The 16,430-nt window shown below is 62.5% G+C and overlaps 2 protein-coding genes across 4 annotated transcripts in view; both read left to right on the forward strand.

Annotated features, from left to right (window-relative positions):
* Positions 1–13,485, forward strand: part of Slc6a19 (solute carrier family 6 member 19) — a 16,602-nt gene extending 3,117 nt beyond the window's left edge. The window contains exons 2-12 of the mRNA XM_015490438.2: positions 1,839–1,979; positions 2,861–2,998; positions 3,664–3,845; positions 4,236–4,346; positions 4,774–4,886; positions 8,016–8,144; positions 8,275–8,431; positions 9,350–9,554; positions 9,648–9,807; positions 11,522–11,684; positions 11,852–13,485. Coding sequence (XP_015345924.1) covers positions 1,839–1,979; positions 2,861–2,998; positions 3,664–3,845; positions 4,236–4,346; positions 4,774–4,886; positions 8,016–8,144; positions 8,275–8,431; positions 9,350–9,554; positions 9,648–9,807; positions 11,522–11,684; positions 11,852–12,055 — 1,703 coding nt within the window. The 3' untranslated portion in view covers positions 12,056–13,485. The remainder of the gene's footprint in view (positions 1–1,838; positions 1,980–2,860; positions 2,999–3,663; positions 3,846–4,235; positions 4,347–4,773; positions 4,887–8,015; positions 8,145–8,274; positions 8,432–9,349; positions 9,555–9,647; positions 9,808–11,521; positions 11,685–11,851) is intronic.
* Positions 13,486–15,621: 2,136 nt separating this feature from the next.
* The window catches only part of Slc6a18 (solute carrier family 6 member 18), a 13,595-nt gene continuing 12,786 nt past the window's right edge, over positions 15,622–16,430 (forward strand). For all 3 annotated transcript variants that reach the window (XM_015490439.2, XM_048813963.1, XM_048813962.1), the window contains exon 1: positions 15,622–15,896. In XM_015490439.2, the coding sequence (XP_015345925.1) occupies positions 15,737–15,896 (160 nt within the window). In that variant the 5' untranslated portion in view covers positions 15,622–15,736. The remainder of the gene's footprint in view (positions 15,897–16,430) is intronic.

Below are 16,430 nucleotides of genomic sequence, written 5' to 3' on the forward strand. Positions count from 1 at the left end.
TCCTCCGTGGGTCCTCTCCTCCGTGGGTCCTCTCCTCCGTGGGTCCTGTCCTCGTGGGTCCTGTACTCGTGGGTCCTGTCCTGCGCTCAGCAAGCTGGAGTACTTACCCTGCAGAAGGGGGTGTGGCTCCCTCCAGGCAGTGCTATCCCCAGCACTTCCCTGTCTGTCTGTCCTGCCACCTGGCTTCTGAGTGTGCTCCAGGGAGCCGAGGGTTCCAGGCAGCACCAGGAGGCCGGGTCTCCCGGGACCTTTGGACCCACACAGCCGTCCTGCAGGAGACTCACCACAGCCCCTCCCTCCTGGGCGCCAGCACCCACGGGAGGCGCAGGAGGACAGAAGGGCCCCTCCTGGCTTGGTTTCAAAGGACATTTCAAAGGCCTTGCTGGAGACCCCCAGGGGCCGAGGACCCACCTGGCCTTCCCAGAGGTGCTAAGGGCTTGCTTCCTCGGCGGGGTTGTCCTGAGCCAGGCCCCCAGGAGCCCCAGGCGCCCCCATGCCAAGATGCTGCTGACCACACTGCAGCTGGGCCCCCACCGCTCTCTGTCCCCTCGCTGGGCCTGACCGCAGCAGGGACCCCCAAGGGCCTCACTGGAACCGAGGGAAGCCCGGCTCTGCCTCTCATTGTCTCTCTGTCCGTCTGTCAGTCTGGAGGATGCTGTCCCTGCCTGACAGGGGCCTGGCTCTGCCCAGAAGGCCCAGGCTGCTCCCAGGGGGTGTTCTGGCCAGATGTTGGGATCTGGGGTATCCTTCTGGGGTGGGTCTTGTCACCTGTGCCTAGGACACCAGGCCAAGGAGGGCAGCTTTTGAGGGTGGGTGGCTCACATCTGTCATTCTTTAGCTGTACATGACGCCAGGGGACCTGGCAGGACAGTCGCAGGTCGATGCTGGTGCCCAGCGTTCAGGGAAGTGGCCCCGGGGCTGGCTCACACCTGGTCTCAGGCAGCATTGTGTTTGGCTCTGAGGCTGTGCTTGGGCTGTGAGTAGTGTCCTAAGCCCAATCCAGCTGCTCTCTGTCACAGCCAGATGCTCCCTGCCTGAGACGGCCCCTGGGGGGAGGTTGGGGGGGGGAGGCTTTCCATTCTCCTCTCAGGTGGGGACAATTTGGTAATGAGGGTAGCATCCTGGTTCAGGGGCAGGCCGGCTCAGCCCCAGCCGCAGGGTGGTGCTGCATCCTGTCCACGTTCTCACTGGGCCCGGGGGCAAGCAGGTAAAATCAACAGGGTCCATGCCCACTGCAGGGCCCCTGAGCCCCCTCACAGACCCTGCTGAGCACACCCAGTGCCTCTGTAGCCCAGGCTGGCGCCTGCTGCTCCTCCCACACTCTTCCCACGCTGTTCTCATCTCCCCAGCGTTTCAGTGACCCCCTCTGCCCAGCTCCCTGGACACCTTCACTAGCTCCCAGGTGCTGCTGGAAGCCCACTTGCAGCACGGGTGCAGGCTGGACATCAGCAGGGGCTGGCAGGGGCCCCTTCAGGGCAGATGGCCTGTTCGCAGAGCTCTGGGGGCCGACGGCCCTGGTCAGGAGTCCCCACACCACAGGTGTTCGGTGTTCCCAGCGGCAGCGGCATGCCTGGTCCGGCGACCACACCCCCGGTGGACAGGTGGAGCCGGTCGGTCTGTGTGAGGGTAGGAATGCCTGCTTCCCAGTGGCCCTTCTGGAGCAGGCCGTCCACCCGACCCTGGTCGTGACTCACTGCTCCATCTCGGCTCAGGTCCACCCTGCCCACCCACCTTGGTGCTCTGTCTCACAGTCAGGACACAGCTCTGCAGCACTGTCCCTGGGCACGTCCCCAGGGCCCCTGCAGGCCTGCGTCCTGACGCCTGCTCTGCCCTGGCAGGGGCCTTCATGATCCCGTTCCTCATCCTGCTGGTGGTGGAGGGCATGCCCCTGCTCTACCTGGAGTTCGCCATCGGTCAGCGGCTGCGGAAGGGCAGTGTGGGCGTGTGGAGCTCCATCCACCCGGCCCTCAAGGGCGTAGGTGCGTGTCTGGTGTGGCCCCTCCTGGGCCAGGGACTGGTGCCCGGCCCTTCAAGTGTCCCCAGGCGGAGAGGGATCCCAGGGTCACCCCTCTCAGAGGCCTTCAGAAACCCTCGGCTGGAGCCTCCAGAGTGTAGATGGCAGGGTCAGCGCTGGACGCTCCTGGTCCCCAGGAGGCTCTAGACTCAGAGGACAGCAGAATGACCCCTGCCTGCCCAGAGTAGGCCAGCAGAGGGCACTAGCTGCCTGCTCTCAGCCTACTTCCACATACTCAGCGAGGAGTCCCCCAGCACTGACCCCAGCCCCAGGTGTGGTCACTCATTTACAAACTCTGACCCAGGGGTGGCCCTAGCGTGTTCTCACCAAGAGGTCCACAGTTCACTGGGGCCTCAGGACATGGGTAGGCACCAAAAAATTCTTGAGCTCTTGGGGAGAAAGGGTCAGGGTCCACTAGGAAAGGGACTCTGAGTCCAGGTGGGGCCTGCCCTGAGGCCTGAGGCCCAACCAGCACCACTACCCACACCCTGCCCTGGAATCCAGAGCTCCTTCCCCCAGCCCTTGCCTCTCCCAGCCCTCCTGTACCCGTCAGTCCCCCGTCCCTCCCGTCCCCATCTGTCCCCCGTCCCTCCCGTCCCCGTCGGTCCCCCACTCCCTCTCACACACACATTCTGTTCCCTCTCACACTTCAGCCAAGTGCACACATGACACCCTTGTGGTCCTGCCCCATGGTCCCCCAGGAGCTCGACAGACAGCCTTCCCTGCCCGCCTGCCCCTGGTGTGGGTGGGCCTGGGGGACTGCTCCTGCCCCTCAGGCTGTTGAGTGCCCTGTCGGGAGGCCCTCTTGGGGCAGCTGCCCTCGGCCTCAGCCACCCCTTCCTGCAGGCATCGCCTCCATGTTTGTGTCCTTCATGGTGGGTCTGTACTACAACACCATCATCGCCCTGGTCATGTGGTACTTCTTCAACTCCTTCCAGGAGCCCCTGCCGTGGAGCGAGTGCCCGCTCAACGGGAACGGCACAGGTGAGGCTGGCCAGAGCCAGTGCCCCCCCACCTGGCCCCGTGGGAGTGACGGGACCTCCTAGAAGGCACAGGGCCACGCTCCGTGCATGGCCACCCAGGTGCTACGGACCTGGTTGTTGAAACAGCGCCTTGGAGCCACAGGTCACTTAGAAACCAGAGCCTTCAGGGCCCACGGAGAGGGATCCGGGAACTGCTGGGGCTCCAGGCTCCAGGCAGGCCTGGTGGGATGTCCAGAGGACCAACTCCTTCACACCTATGGCCCCGCCATGTCTCCACCATGGGTGCCTGTGCGTGTTCCCCAACCCTGGCCCTTCCAGGATCCCTCACTCGGGGGCCTGCAGGGTCGGAAAGGCTCAGGTCCCTCCTACGGCACCCCCCGCTGCTCTTGGGCCGGAGTCTTCCCTCTTGGGTGTGGCTCTGTGAGCCCTGAGAGCAGGGCAGTCACGGGTGTGGACCTGGCCAGGGCATCCAAGACCCCAACCTCCTGCCTGCTGAGCGTGGGCCCCCAGGAGCTGGGGCAGCCAGAAGCAGCACATGCCACAGGCAGGCGCGTGTTCCCAACACGCTCATGCCTCCGGGCACATGAGGGGCCTTGGTGGCCCTTCTCCCACGTGTCTCCCCCTGGTGGCCCAGCCCTGAGGTGTGCGCCTGGCTTGCCCTCGCAGGCTACGTGGAGGAGTGTGCCAAGAGCTCCTCCGTGGACTACTTCTGGTACCGAGAGACCCTCAACATCTCCACGTCCATCAGCGACTCGGGCTCCATCCAGTGGTGGGTCCTGCTCTCCCTGACCTGTGCCTGGAGCGTGCTGTACGTGTGCACCATCCGTGGCATTGAGACCACCGGGAAGGTATGGGTGTGTCCAGGCTGCTGCCTCCGGGAACGGGGCCCACACCTGAGCCACTGACCACCTCACCTGGTCCCAATGTCCTCTGGGGAGGCCTCTGCCCCAGGTTTGCCACACGTGTTGGCCAAGATGCTCTCAAGACAGGCTCTTGAATCGTCCCACGCAGGCTGAGGCACAGCCCAGCGTGGAGCTGGCCCAGCATCATGAGGCCCAGGGTCCAGCCCCGCACTGCGCTCTGCACGCAGAGTTATCCCATCTCCCTGGGTGGAAGCATTAAGTGACACCAGGCCTAGCGGAAGATGGAGAGGGGCCACCATCCTCGGCTGGGAAGGCTTCCCACCTGCCAGCCCTGCCCTCGTCCCGGCCTGACCCGTGTGCCCTCTGCCCATGCAGGCTGTCTACATCACCTCCACGCTGCCCTACATTGTGCTGACCATCTTCCTCATCCGCGGCCTGACGCTGAAGGGTGCCACCAACGGCATCGTCTTCCTGTTCACGCCCAACGTGAGTTCCTGCTGTCCACCCTCTCCAGATCCTCTGGGGAGGTCCATGCTGGGGCAGGCCCTCCCCGACTCTGTGTCCTCCTGGCCTCAAGACCAGCTCCCAGGCCTGCTGGCCAGCTGCAACCTGGCCAGTCCCAAGTCTAGGAGGGTCAACCAGGGCCCAGCGGGAGTCCTGTTTGCAGGCCCTCCTGCGGCTGTGCAGGGTGGGGGCACTGGTGAGCTTGAGGTTGCCCCTCTGTGTAGAATAGTGGCCCCAGTCAGGGGAGGAACCAGCTGCTCCCTGTGGTGGACAGTGTCCATCATGACCGCCAGTCACCACCAGCCCAGGCGGCCTCCCTCCCTGACCCACCACGAGGCTCAGGTCTCCTCCCCGGCCACCCTCCTTTGTTCTGGGCCTGGCGGGTGAGCCGCGGTCTCTGTCGGAGCAGGTCACGGAGCTGGCCAACCCCACCACCTGGCTGGACGCGGGCGCCCAGGTGTTCTACTCCTTCTCGCTGGCCTTTGGAGGTCTCATCTCCTTCTCCAGCTACAACTCTGTGCAGTGAGTGTGGGGCAGGCGGGTTCCGCAGAGCGGGCACGGAGGGCCTGTTTCCCGCTGACCAAGTGCAGTTCTGTTGTGAGCATGAGAAGGGAGAACAGAGGTGCTTGGCAAAGCCCGGCCCCCTTCACAGCCCACTGGCTGGGCACCTGGAAGGGAATGCCGCGGGTGTTCCTCGAGCCGGGCCCCAATGAGCTCCGCTGCTTGGTCTCTGTGTGCTCCCTCTCCTCAGTCCCCACCTCCACACCCACGCGGTACCTGCTCACTCCTTGGCACCCCAGACCCTAGTGGGATCCTGCAGGCAGAGCCTCCCTGAGAGCCCCAGGAGAGGGCCCAGGATTCAGAGGCCAGGCAGTCCCCAGGAGACACACAGGGGGTGCTGTGGAGCTCCTACCGTGGATTACCCCAGTGATCCTCAGTGGGTGGGGAGACAAGCACCTACTGTGTGTCAGAGCCATCCTCAGTGAACTGTGGTGGGTGAGTGGGACAAGCACCTACTGTGCATCGGGGTCATCCTTGCTGACCTGTGGGTGGGGGGGACAAGCACATATTGTGTCACAGGGCCATCTCAGTGACCCACAGTGGATGGGGGGACAAGCACCTACTGTGTGACAGGGCCGTCTAAGTGACCCACGGTGGGTGGGGGGACAAGCACCTACTGTGCATTAGGGCCATCTCGGTGACTCATGGTGGGTGGGGGAACAAGCACCTACTGTGCATTAGGGCCATCTCAGTGACTCATGGTGGGTTGGGGGGACAAGCACCTACTGTGTGACAGGGCCATCCTGGGTGAAGCCTGGTGGGCCATGGTTGAGCCCAGAGATCAGCAAATGTGTCTGTGGTGATGAGTGGAGGTGGGGGCGGGAAGGAGGCAGCAGGGGCGGGGCAGGATGGCCTTCTGGGGGCAGGTGGACCTGCAGGCTTGGCCAGGCAGCCGAGGTTGAACAGAGGTGGCACAGAGGCCAGGCAGGCAGGGGTGCCTTCTGGGAAGGAGGGACTGACAGGAGGGCATGGTGATCGGGGAGGCAGGGCTGGTAGGCGGCCAGGGTCAGCACGGACAGAGGGCTTCCGGGCACTGCAGGAGGGGCACCAGGTAGCAGCCATGGAGCAGGTAGAGTGGGGCAGTGTTGCCCTTAGCTCGACCGAAGACTCTGTGTTCAGTGTCACCGCGTGGGCCGGGTCCCGGGCTTCAGAGAGCCCCCTCTGGAGCAGTGGGGAGTGGGTGGAAGCGGACACAGGCCCACCGCAGGGGAGCCAGGCGGAGCTCCACCGGCTTCAGACACTTCACCTCCACACAGTTCACGCCGGTGCCCCGCTCGGCGCTGAGGACCCCACAGCGGGCAGCGGCCCCTCCAGGACCAGATGTTCTCAGCTCACCAGAGATACCCAACCCCCGAGCGGTCACTCCCAAGTCCCTGGGGCCAGCCCTGGTGGCTTTCTGGCCTGGCTGTGCTGCTCGGGCTGCATGGAGCTCCCTGTGCAGCGGGCACCCCGCCTCCTTCCTGGCCTGGCTGACTGGGTGGTGGTGGACAGTGCACAGCCTGCCTGTCTGTCCACCTGTTAGCTGGGACATCAGGCTGCTTCCACTTCTTGGCTGCTATGAGCACCAGCACACAGGTGTGGACCCTTAGGGGCGTCACTGCTGGGCAGGGCTCTGCCCGTCGCCTGGCCACTGCCCGCTCTGCTCTCAGCCAGACGTGCAGGCGCCCAGGCCCCTCAGTTCCTCTGCGCAGGGCCCTCCCAGTGGTGCAGGGCGGTGCCCCCTGTGGACACATCTGCAGCCCTGATGGCTCACATGCTGCCTGGGGGCCCTGGGACCCGGGGCTGAACCGGCCCACGTGTGCCTCTGGTCTCCACAGCCCTTTTTTACTTTATTACTGGGTTATGGATGCCACGGTTGGTACTGGGGTTGAACGCAGGGTGATCACCCACTGAGCTACGCCACCAGCCCTTTTTATTTAGTTTGAAAGGGCCTCTCTAAGTTGCCCAGGTTGACCTTGAACTTACCGTTCTCTTGCCTCAGGATCTGGGAGTGGCCACCACACCCAGCCACTCTGCCTTTGACAGAAGCATCTGGAGGGAGGGGAGCTGGTGCGGTCTGCTGGGGGTCAGCACGTGCTCAGTGGCGAGCCTTCAGGTGTCACAGCGACTGGGAGTCCTTAGGCAAAAGCAGAGACCCCAGGGGTCCAGGGGGCTGGACAGTCAGTGTGGAGGCCTCAGCCGGAGGCTGAGTGAGGTCACTGCGGTTGTGAGGACAGGGAGGAAGTTCACAGTCCTGAGGGGCCCTAAGCTGAGGCCGCAGGTGGCCACACCTCCCACTCCTCTGGGGCCAGGACTACACAGCTCTATGGCCCTCAAGCCACCTGAGGCAGCACGAACCCTGCAGACCCTCCACAGACTACAACTCCAGCGGGGGACCCTGCCGGGACCTCCCCTGCTGCCTCATGGGTGACATCCATCATGTCACGGAGGCCCAGGGCTCAGAGGACAAGTCCCAGACAGAGCCTTCCAGCTCCTCCTTCCCCCCTGGGAGGGGGTCCACCCAGGCCTGGGGTCCACCCAGTCCTGGCATCTGTGAAGTGAATCCCTCTCGAAATTCCAAGTAAGAAACTACAACCCAAACCAAGCCACCCATCACACTAGGGTCTGAGGCAAGGAGGTGTGGGCAGGGGAGGCCCTGGCCTGCCATTTCCAGAGGACATGGGCCTTGCCTGCTGGGGTGGAGGCCCAGGGCCTGCCCTTCCTCTGAGCCGACTGTCCCCTGCCTGAGCTGGGCTGGGATTGGAGCACAGAGATCTCTGGGCCCAGCGGTGAAGCTCGTCCAGGCGTCCCCAGGCTTTGGGGGTCCAGAGCCACCTGTGGGGGAAGGTGTGTGGCCTCCTAACGTGGTAAGAAGGTCAAGAGTGAGGTCCACCAGCCTTGTGCTTGGGGCTGAGACCCAGCCCTTGGGCCACTCTTGAGTCTGAAATGCCCACACACCAGAGGACAGTGGGCTCAGCTGCTCCCTACCCAGGGCAGGGCGCAGCCTCAGGACTGGACATGGTGGGCCTCCACACTGCCCAACTCTGGGCGGGTGCGTCCTCGCCCACACACCAGCCATGCCGGGCCTGCAGGCACCACTCTCGTCCACAGCAACAACTGTGAGATGGACTCTGTGATCGTGTCCATCATCAACGGCTTCACGTCCGTGTACGCGGCCACCGTGGTCTACTCCATCATCGGCTTCCGCGCCACCGAGCGCTACGACGACTGCTTCAGCACGTGAGTGCATCCCCACCACCGCCCATGCTCCCACAGGGCCCTGTGGGCCCCTCCAGGGCTGTGCCCACCCCTTCCACCCACGCACCCCCGGGGGCCATCGGGGCACGCCTCAGCCCCCTCTCTCCTGCAGGAACATCCTGACCCTCATCAACGGGTTCGACCTGCCCGAGGGCAACGTGACCCAGGAGAACTTCGCAGACATGCAGCACTGGTGCAACGCCACGGACCCCGTCGCCTACGCGCAGCTGAGCTTCCAGAACTGCGACATGAACTCCTTCCTCTCCGAGGTGGGTCCTGGGGGGCTCCACGCGGTTCAGAGCCCCTCCGGGCACGTGGAGCCCACTCTGCGCCAGCCCCAGTCCCTGACTTTGAACACCTAGGGCTCCCTGCAGGCTCCTTCTGTAAAGATGGAGAGTTACCAGGCGGCCAGCACCACACTTCTGTCTGGTTGACCCTCAGCCGTCAGGAAGCCGGGGGAACCTTAGTAATGGAGCTTGTGAACAACATTTTAACACCTAGGGAAATCTACTGCTCTCCATCTGGTGGCCCAAGGTGACTGCGTCTGACCTTGCAGTTTTCCAGTTGGAAGCCAGCCTGTGCTTTGGAGGAGCAGGTCATTTTCAGGGCCTGGCACTGTAGCTATTGCTGTGGCCACTGGTTAAAAGGTCACATTGGGAGCAGGAGTCACAGAGCTAGTGGCTAGCTAGGACAGAGGGGTCCTGAGGCTCACTGGTGTCCCACTGACTTCCAGAGGATGGCTCCTGGTTGAGCCAAGGTTTCTCTCCTGATTCCACTGCCCGGACAGCTGGCCTCCGGGACAGTGGCATGGCCTCGGCGCGTACCCACAGGGCCCACCTGTGCCTTGCCCGCTGACTTCAGAGCACCATCAGGGTGTGTGCCTGTGACTCGCTCACGGGCCTGTTTGCAGCCCTCTGAGCCCAGCACAGGGAGAGCCCCCTGCAGACGCCCCTAGTGGCCATGACTGTCATCCTGGCAACATAGGGTTCTGACCGCTGCTGGGAGGTGGGACCCACCCACCGGTCATAACGCATAGTTAAGCTTTTTAAAAAGCAAGCTGGGCCCAGAAGACAGATGGACCCATTTCACCAGATGACCCCGAGTGCCCAGCCCTTGCTTGGTGTGGGCCTGGGGAACACAGGTCACCAGGTGCCTGGTGTGGCCTGTGACCATGTGCCACTGTGCAGGGTGTGGAGGGCACGGGCCTGGCCTTCATCGTCTTCACCGAGGCCATCACCAGGATGCCAGTGTCCCCGCTGTGGTCGGTGCTCTTCTTCCTCATGCTCTTCTGCCTGGGCCTCTCCTCCATGTTCGGGAACATGGAGGGTGTGGTTGTGCCCCTGCAGGACCTCAGGCTTATCCCCAAAAAGTGGCCCAAGGAGCTGCTCACAGGTGTGTGGGCACCCAGGGGGTGGCGCCCTCAGGGGAGACCCTCCTTGGCGGGTCCGGCCCCATGACCATGGCTCTGCGCCCACCGTCCCTCAGGCGTCATCTGCTTGGGCATGTACCTCATCGCCTTCGTCTTCACGCTGAACTCCGGCCAGTACTGGCTGTCCCTGATGGACAGCTACGCTGGCTCCATTCCCCTGCTGATCATCGCCTTCTGTGAGATGTTTGCTGTTGTCTACGTGTACGGCGTGGACAGGTAGGCCGGAGGTGGTGCACCGGGGACAGCCGCATCTAACAGATGAGCTCAGTCCAGGAGAGTTCCTGCTGGGCTCAGGGGAGACGGGGTGCCGTGGCTCAGGCCTCTGCTGCCATGTGGCCCGAGTGTCGATGGCCTTCAGGGGAGCAGGCCTCACATGGTCCTGGCCTTGCTGCATGGACCGAGAGAGGCAGGAGCATGGGGCTTAGCTTGGCGGAGGTGGCACCTTGATTCCCATTTGGAAGCAGTCCAAGCCCTCCAGCTCCCGATGACACTAGACGTCACTGTGCAAACAGGGCTGAGCAGCAGTGCGGGGACCCATGTGTGGTGACAGTGCTGGGAGAGAAAACGCAGCAGCAGCCACCAGGGAATCGTAGCTCAGCCTGGGTACACTGCATGAGCAAGACCCTCCATTGGGGACCCTGAAATAGCCCCTGGGGCTCAAGGGCAGGCACAAAATCACAGGATGGGGCAGCATCTGAGAGCAGTAGGAGCTTCCTGCTCAGTCAAGCCTGGCCCTCAGCAGTGTCCTGGGGCAGGGAGCTGGGGCTGCACACCACTCCCTGTCCACGGCCAGGGGCGCTCCTGGTGTGTGGGGAGCAGTACTCCAGCCTTCTCAGGGCAGAGGAGGCTCTTGCAGCCAGCCAGAGCCCGACACAGACAGGCAGGGTGGGCAGGCAGGGCGGCCCCCCTGGACCCACAGGCCCTTGGCTGCACACCTGCCCTGCCTCTCCTCATCATCCCCCACTGCTGCACAGGACTGCGGGAGGCAGGGCCCTTGTGGGTGGCCAAGTTCAGCAAGTGCCACCCTCTGCTGGGGCTCCTGCTTTGGGAGACCTGTTCTGAATCATGACACACAGCAGTCCACAGGGTACATGGACAGGGCTTCGTTAGCCTGCGTGGGGACCAGGCTGCAGCAGCCAAGGGCATCAGGGCCAGGCTGAGGAAGACCAGGTCGCCACAGGGGGTTTCAAAGTCACAAGGGTGTTTTAAGCAGAGCCTGTGGAATTAGCCACACACCCCAGCTTGGTGGCTGTGAAGGACATGCAGACTGATCTATGCTGCCTCCAGGTCTGTGGATGGTAGGAGAGGCAGGTGCCAGGTGGACGGGCTGCAGGGCTGGGCTTCTAAAGGCCCCCAGCGGGCCCGAGACCAACTCTCAGAGACCCCAGGCAGGCTCACGCCTACGTTCCGCCTGTCCATCCTGATTTCTAAGGACAGTAAACCCTTTGTGCAGAAAGCTGGGCATAGAAAAAAAAAGAAAGAAAGAAAGCTGGGCATAGGACAGTTTCAAGCCTTAGGGCAGGTCATGATGGGCACTGTCCAGCCTCAGGGCTGACCCTGTACATGTGTCAGGAGGAGCGGAGGGGACAAGTCTCACAGCTGCACCTGCTCTGCTCCCCTGGAGCACTGGCCCTCTGTGGTCACCAGCACGTGGCGAGGACAGGAACCTCTGACAGCCAGCCTGCCTCAGAGCTGGTGATGGCATCCCAGGCAGTGAGGCCTCTGGGCACACGGGCTGGCAGGTGGCTCCGCTGGCCAGGGTCTCCTCCGACAAGAGGCAGAGCTTTGCCTGCACACGGGGTGGAGCTTTGCTGAGGGATGCAGGCCTCCAGGACATGTAACGTCCAGGCAGCAGGACTGGACAGCCTGGGGCCTCGATAAACTGCATCCTGGTGGACTCACGGAGGTCACCCCTCCTGCCCTGCTGCAGGTTCAACCGGGACATCGAATTCATGATTGGCCACAAGCCCAACATCTTCTGGCAGCTCATGTGGAGAGTGGTCAGCCCCATAATCATGTTGGTCATCTTCTTCTTCTACTTCGTGATCCAGGTCAACAAAGAGCTCACGTACAACGTCTGGGACCCTAGCTACGTGAGTGCCCAGCCGGCAACAGGGGCAGCTGCCAAGTTCCCCATGGGCCGGGGGAGGCAGTGCTGGAGGAAGGCAGGGGTCCCCCTGCCCCCGAGCAGCAGGCGAGCACGGTGGGGTCAGAGTGCCTTTGCCTTCTGGGTCGCTCACCCTGTGTGTCCCTCCTGCAGGACAAGTTTCCCCAGTCCCAGAAGGTGGCCTACCCAGGCTGGGTGTACGCCGTGGTGGCCATTGTGGCTGGGGTGCCGTGCCTCACCATTCCCTGCATTGCCTTCTACAAGATCGTCAGAAACCATTGGCGGAGGCCAGGTGACCAGCAAGGGCTGGTCAGCACACTGTCCACAGCCTCTGTGAACGGAGAACTCAAGTCCTGAGTGGGCCCAGCCCAGAGTCTGCAGCCGATAGTGTCGGGAGGAAAGGAGCCACAGGACCCTTGAGGTGGCAGGGCTGCAGTGTGTGTGTGCCTGAATGCATGGGTGTGTACATATGTGTTGTCCACGTGTGTTCATGCATACATGCAGGGGTACACACTTCTACAGGTGCAAAGTGTGTGGTGTGTATGTTAGAATGCATATAAACACGTATGTGTCTGAGTGTGTAAGTATATGTGTGAATACGTGTATGTTGTGCATGTATATATACCCAAGCGCATGTTTGTGTGTACACACATGGTAGTGTATGCATGCCTGTATGTGTGCATAAGCACACGTTTTACACACGTGTAAATGTTTATGTGTGAGCATGTGTGTGTGTGCATGAAGGTGTGTATATGTCTGTGGATACAAGTTGTGCACACACATGCAGGTGAACATGAACATTGTGTGTGCAGATATGTGTGCACATGCATATGCAGGTGTGTGTGTTTGGGTGTAAAATGTGTCTGTATGGTGTGGGTTACGTATATATGAGTGTATGTGGGCCTGTGTATTGTGCACACAGATATTTGTACATATGCACCTAAGTGTATGTGAATTGTATACACCTGTACACAACTCACAAGTGTGTGCCTGTGCACATTCCTGTATGTATACGTGTGCTTATTGCACATATGTGTGAAAATGTATGTGTTTACATGTTCCTGACACGTGCCCCTTCTCAGGCCTGGCCACCTTATGCACTGTCCCTCATGTGGACATGGTGGTGGGGCATGGACTGTGGCCTGGGGCAGACCTGGCTCAGGACTTGCCTGACCTGCACAGCCCTGTGGAGAGTCCAAGGCCCAGGCGTGGGAGGCCGAGTTGCTATGCTCCCTCTGTCGCGAGGCGGGAGATAGAGCGCGAGCTGCCGGCTGGTCTCCTTGGAATGGTCCCCGCTGCCCACCCCACACTGCTGGCTGCCCTGGACCAACGGCCCCTGAGGGAAAGGTGTGGGCCCTTTTGCTCTTCAAGGAGAAGTGTGAGGGGGCGTGGGTGGGCGAGGCTGCGGGTCTGGCCGGGGTCAGCCCAGCAGTGCATGGGCTGGGGGGACCGACCGTTTAATGATTGCTGCTGGCTGCACAGCTCGATGGGCAGCTCAGCAGAGCTCAGCCTGGCCTAACCGCAGCAGGAGCCACCTTGCATGTTCTTAAGGGACGTTAACCCCGTGAATTTTTAGCCAGACGCTGGAGGAGAAAGGTCAAAGGGTAACTTGGCCTGAGCACTGTGGTTGAGGGCACTCTGAGAGTCCTGGGCACTTTGTCCACCCTATGTCACTCGGTGAGCCCGGGGTCGGCGCCTGCGTTTGCCGGTGGTGGGGGTGTCATCCCTGGACCTGTCCCCCATCTCAGCCGGAGGACTTCCCACTTTGGATGTTTGCTTCAGCAAGCTGGTTGCCTCCGTTTTCCATGGAAAAAACTTCCTGAGGATTCTCACGGCCAGTGTGGGAGGTCCTAGGGGGCCTGGCACCATGTTCCTCCAGCTCAGAGACACTCCACGTCACTCCTCACCAGACTCCAGCTCCAGCCACGAGACCCTCCACACCCAAGTCCTCTTACCAGGAACTCTCCATCATCCAGCTGGCCACCTGGGACTGTGATCTGCAGAAATCTACCAAATCAGGGGGACCCAGGGGCCCAGGCTCTGCCCCAGGCCTGGTGACATGCCCCAGAGGCTCAGCCCAAGAAGATGGAGGGTCCCATCTGGTGGCCAGTGGTCCCACCTCCCCTCTCCCCACAACCTCCGACTGGGAAGCTGTTGATGGATCCATACCCACCAGTACACTGCCCACGGTGTCCTGGAGGCCCCCGTGTGCCTGTCCAGGAGACCCCGTGGGGTCTCGGACATCCGTGGTGTCTCCTGGGCAGCTCTCTGATGGCTTCTGTGTGGGGTTGTGGAATAAAGCATGCCTGTTTAATACCCCTGGCTCAAGAGCTGCTGTCAGACACGGAGGCTTGAGCTGGGCTGTGGCCAAGGCCGAGGGGGGTCACAGCACTTGGAGGTGCAGCTAGCGAGTCTGGCCCACCTCTGGGCCCAGGGGATGGTTTGGGGCTCATTCTGAAAGAAGCCTCTCTGCTGTGGCCCCTGGAGTGCGGGACCTGGTAGCCCAGTGGGCTGGACAGACACTGGTCTGGGGACCCCTTGCTGCCCCGGGAGGGCTGGTGGGGCTTGGCCAGGACAAGCAGGGTGCAGGAGAGGGGAGGCAGGAGGCAGGGAATCTTCCGAGGAGCACCAGGGAGAAGAGGACCGCAGGAGATGCCCCCTGTCCCAGACTGTGTCGACTGGACACGGGAGCCCTGGGGCTCGGATTTGGACTTGTGGCTGCCTGGTTGAGGTCATGTCCAGGGGAGCGGGAACACAGATCCAGGGCTGAGGCCTGCCCTGGGAGGGAGGAACCCAGAGCCCAAGCAGAGCCCCATGGGGCTCCTTTGAGTTGGACCCCACGGGCAGGAGGTGGCTACAGTGGAGAAGAGGACTCGACCCCCTGTGCACTGATGCTGCCCAGCCGACTGCAGAGGGCAGAAGGGGGGCAGCTAGCACAGGAGGGGAGGAGCAGGGGAGCCCTGGCCTCCAGAGAGCAGCTGGCCCACGGCGGGCAGCCCTCCCTGACCTGACCCCAGGACACTGTCCTTGGTCGACAGTGGGCCACACCCAGGGTCTGGGCTCTGCACTGGGTCTGGAGCAGGTGCAGCTGGGGCTGGGGACTAAGACAAGCCCAGGACAGCACAGAGCCAGGCAGCCAGCGTCCACCCTGGTGACTCAGACAAGTGGGCCAGCGCAGCCCAGTACTGAGCCCTTGCCCACGCACCCAGGCCCTGGTTCCCGCCCCAGCCCTGCAAAAGAAAAAGAAACAAGACCGGATGTGACCAGCCACCAGTCGCAGCCCCTCCTGGACATCTGTCCTGAGGTGCAGAGGCTGCACCCGCAGGCCAGAGCTGGGCATCACCAGCTGCACCCAGGACAGATGCCCTGCCCTGAAGCTGCGGTGGGCGCACCCCACCAGGCACGCTGCTCAGCAAGCGCAGGGCAGACCGCGCCAGCTGCAGAGTCCCAGTCATGGTGGGCAGAACAGCTGGCCCCAGGCTCTGCAGGTGCCACTCACAGAGCTTCCTAGGTGAGAAGGCAATGCCAGGACGGGGGCCACAAGGGCCGAGCATGAGCACGTGGTGACAGTGGTGCATGTGGCCCTCCCAGACCCCAGGCGCCACGTCCTTGCCCATGGCAAGCTCTGGAGAAGTGACGTGCAGGAAGCAGAGCTGTGCAGGGTCCTCACTGTGCTCTCTCACCAACTGAGTCTACACCTACCTCAAAAGCACAGCCACAGTCACATAGTGAATCCTTTCCAAAGACCAAGTGTGCCCTGCGTGGGAGTCCTGCAGTCCCCGGAGCAGAGGCCACTACGCTGGCAGCAGGCCAAGCCATTCATGGGGCTGGGGGATGCGGGCCATGGGGACAGGCCGGCACAGTCACTAGGAACCAGCCCAAGTTACCAATTAACTGGGCTCCTTGAAATAAATGGGCAAACGTCCCCGAGGAGGGACGATTCCATCTCCAAGTTCCAGCTGAGCTCCAGCCAGCTGTGCCCGGGCTGGTGTCCAGTGAGGCACCCACTCAGCACCTGCACCCTGGGAGACTGGCAGCATGGCCCAGGCCCCAAGCCCAGGTCCGCTGGTAGACAGCTGTGAGGACGAGAGGCCCCGCTGGGACAGCAAGTTCCAGTACCTCTTGAGCTGCATTGGGTTTGCCGTGGGGCTGGGTAACATATGGAGGTTTCCGTACCTGTGCCAGACCCACGGGGGAGGTAAGCCTGTGGGACCTGAGATGCACCCTGGGGGGGGGGACGGTCCACCTCCCGCTGGCGTGGGGTCTCTGTCACTTGGCCCCAGTCTGAGGGTGGGTGCCGGAGCCCGAGGACCTTGAGCACTTGCAGGCAGAGTCAGGGCGCAGTGCTGGCCAGGTGACACCACTTCTCAGTCTCGAACACGGCCGGTTCTCAACAGAGCTAGAACCCCTGGTCCTCTCAACCTGTGTCCAGGTGGACCCGGGCTGATTTGTCCCAGGTACACTTGGCCAAGGAGCCACCCCAGACAGTGGCTCCCCTGAGAGCCGGGGTGGAGGGGCGTGCAGCTGACCAGGCCTGACAGTGTTACTTCCTTGGCCATCAGACCCACACCTCAGAAGCCTGTCAGTCAGACAGCTGAGCCTCCTGGCCACCCTCAGCTCCTCCATCATCTGCTCTCTTCATGTGGCCACAGAGGCGCAGCAGCCACACAGCCCTACGCAGTGGGGCGCAGGGGGGGGGGCGGCCAGGCACCGATGACCTTGGCAGCTGACC

This window comes from Marmota marmota, unplaced genomic scaffold, assembly GCF_001458135.2.
Source record: "Marmota marmota marmota unplaced genomic scaffold, marMar, whole genome shotgun sequence".
In the NCBI taxonomy this organism is placed as follows: domain Eukaryota; kingdom Metazoa; phylum Chordata; class Mammalia; order Rodentia; family Sciuridae; genus Marmota; species Marmota marmota.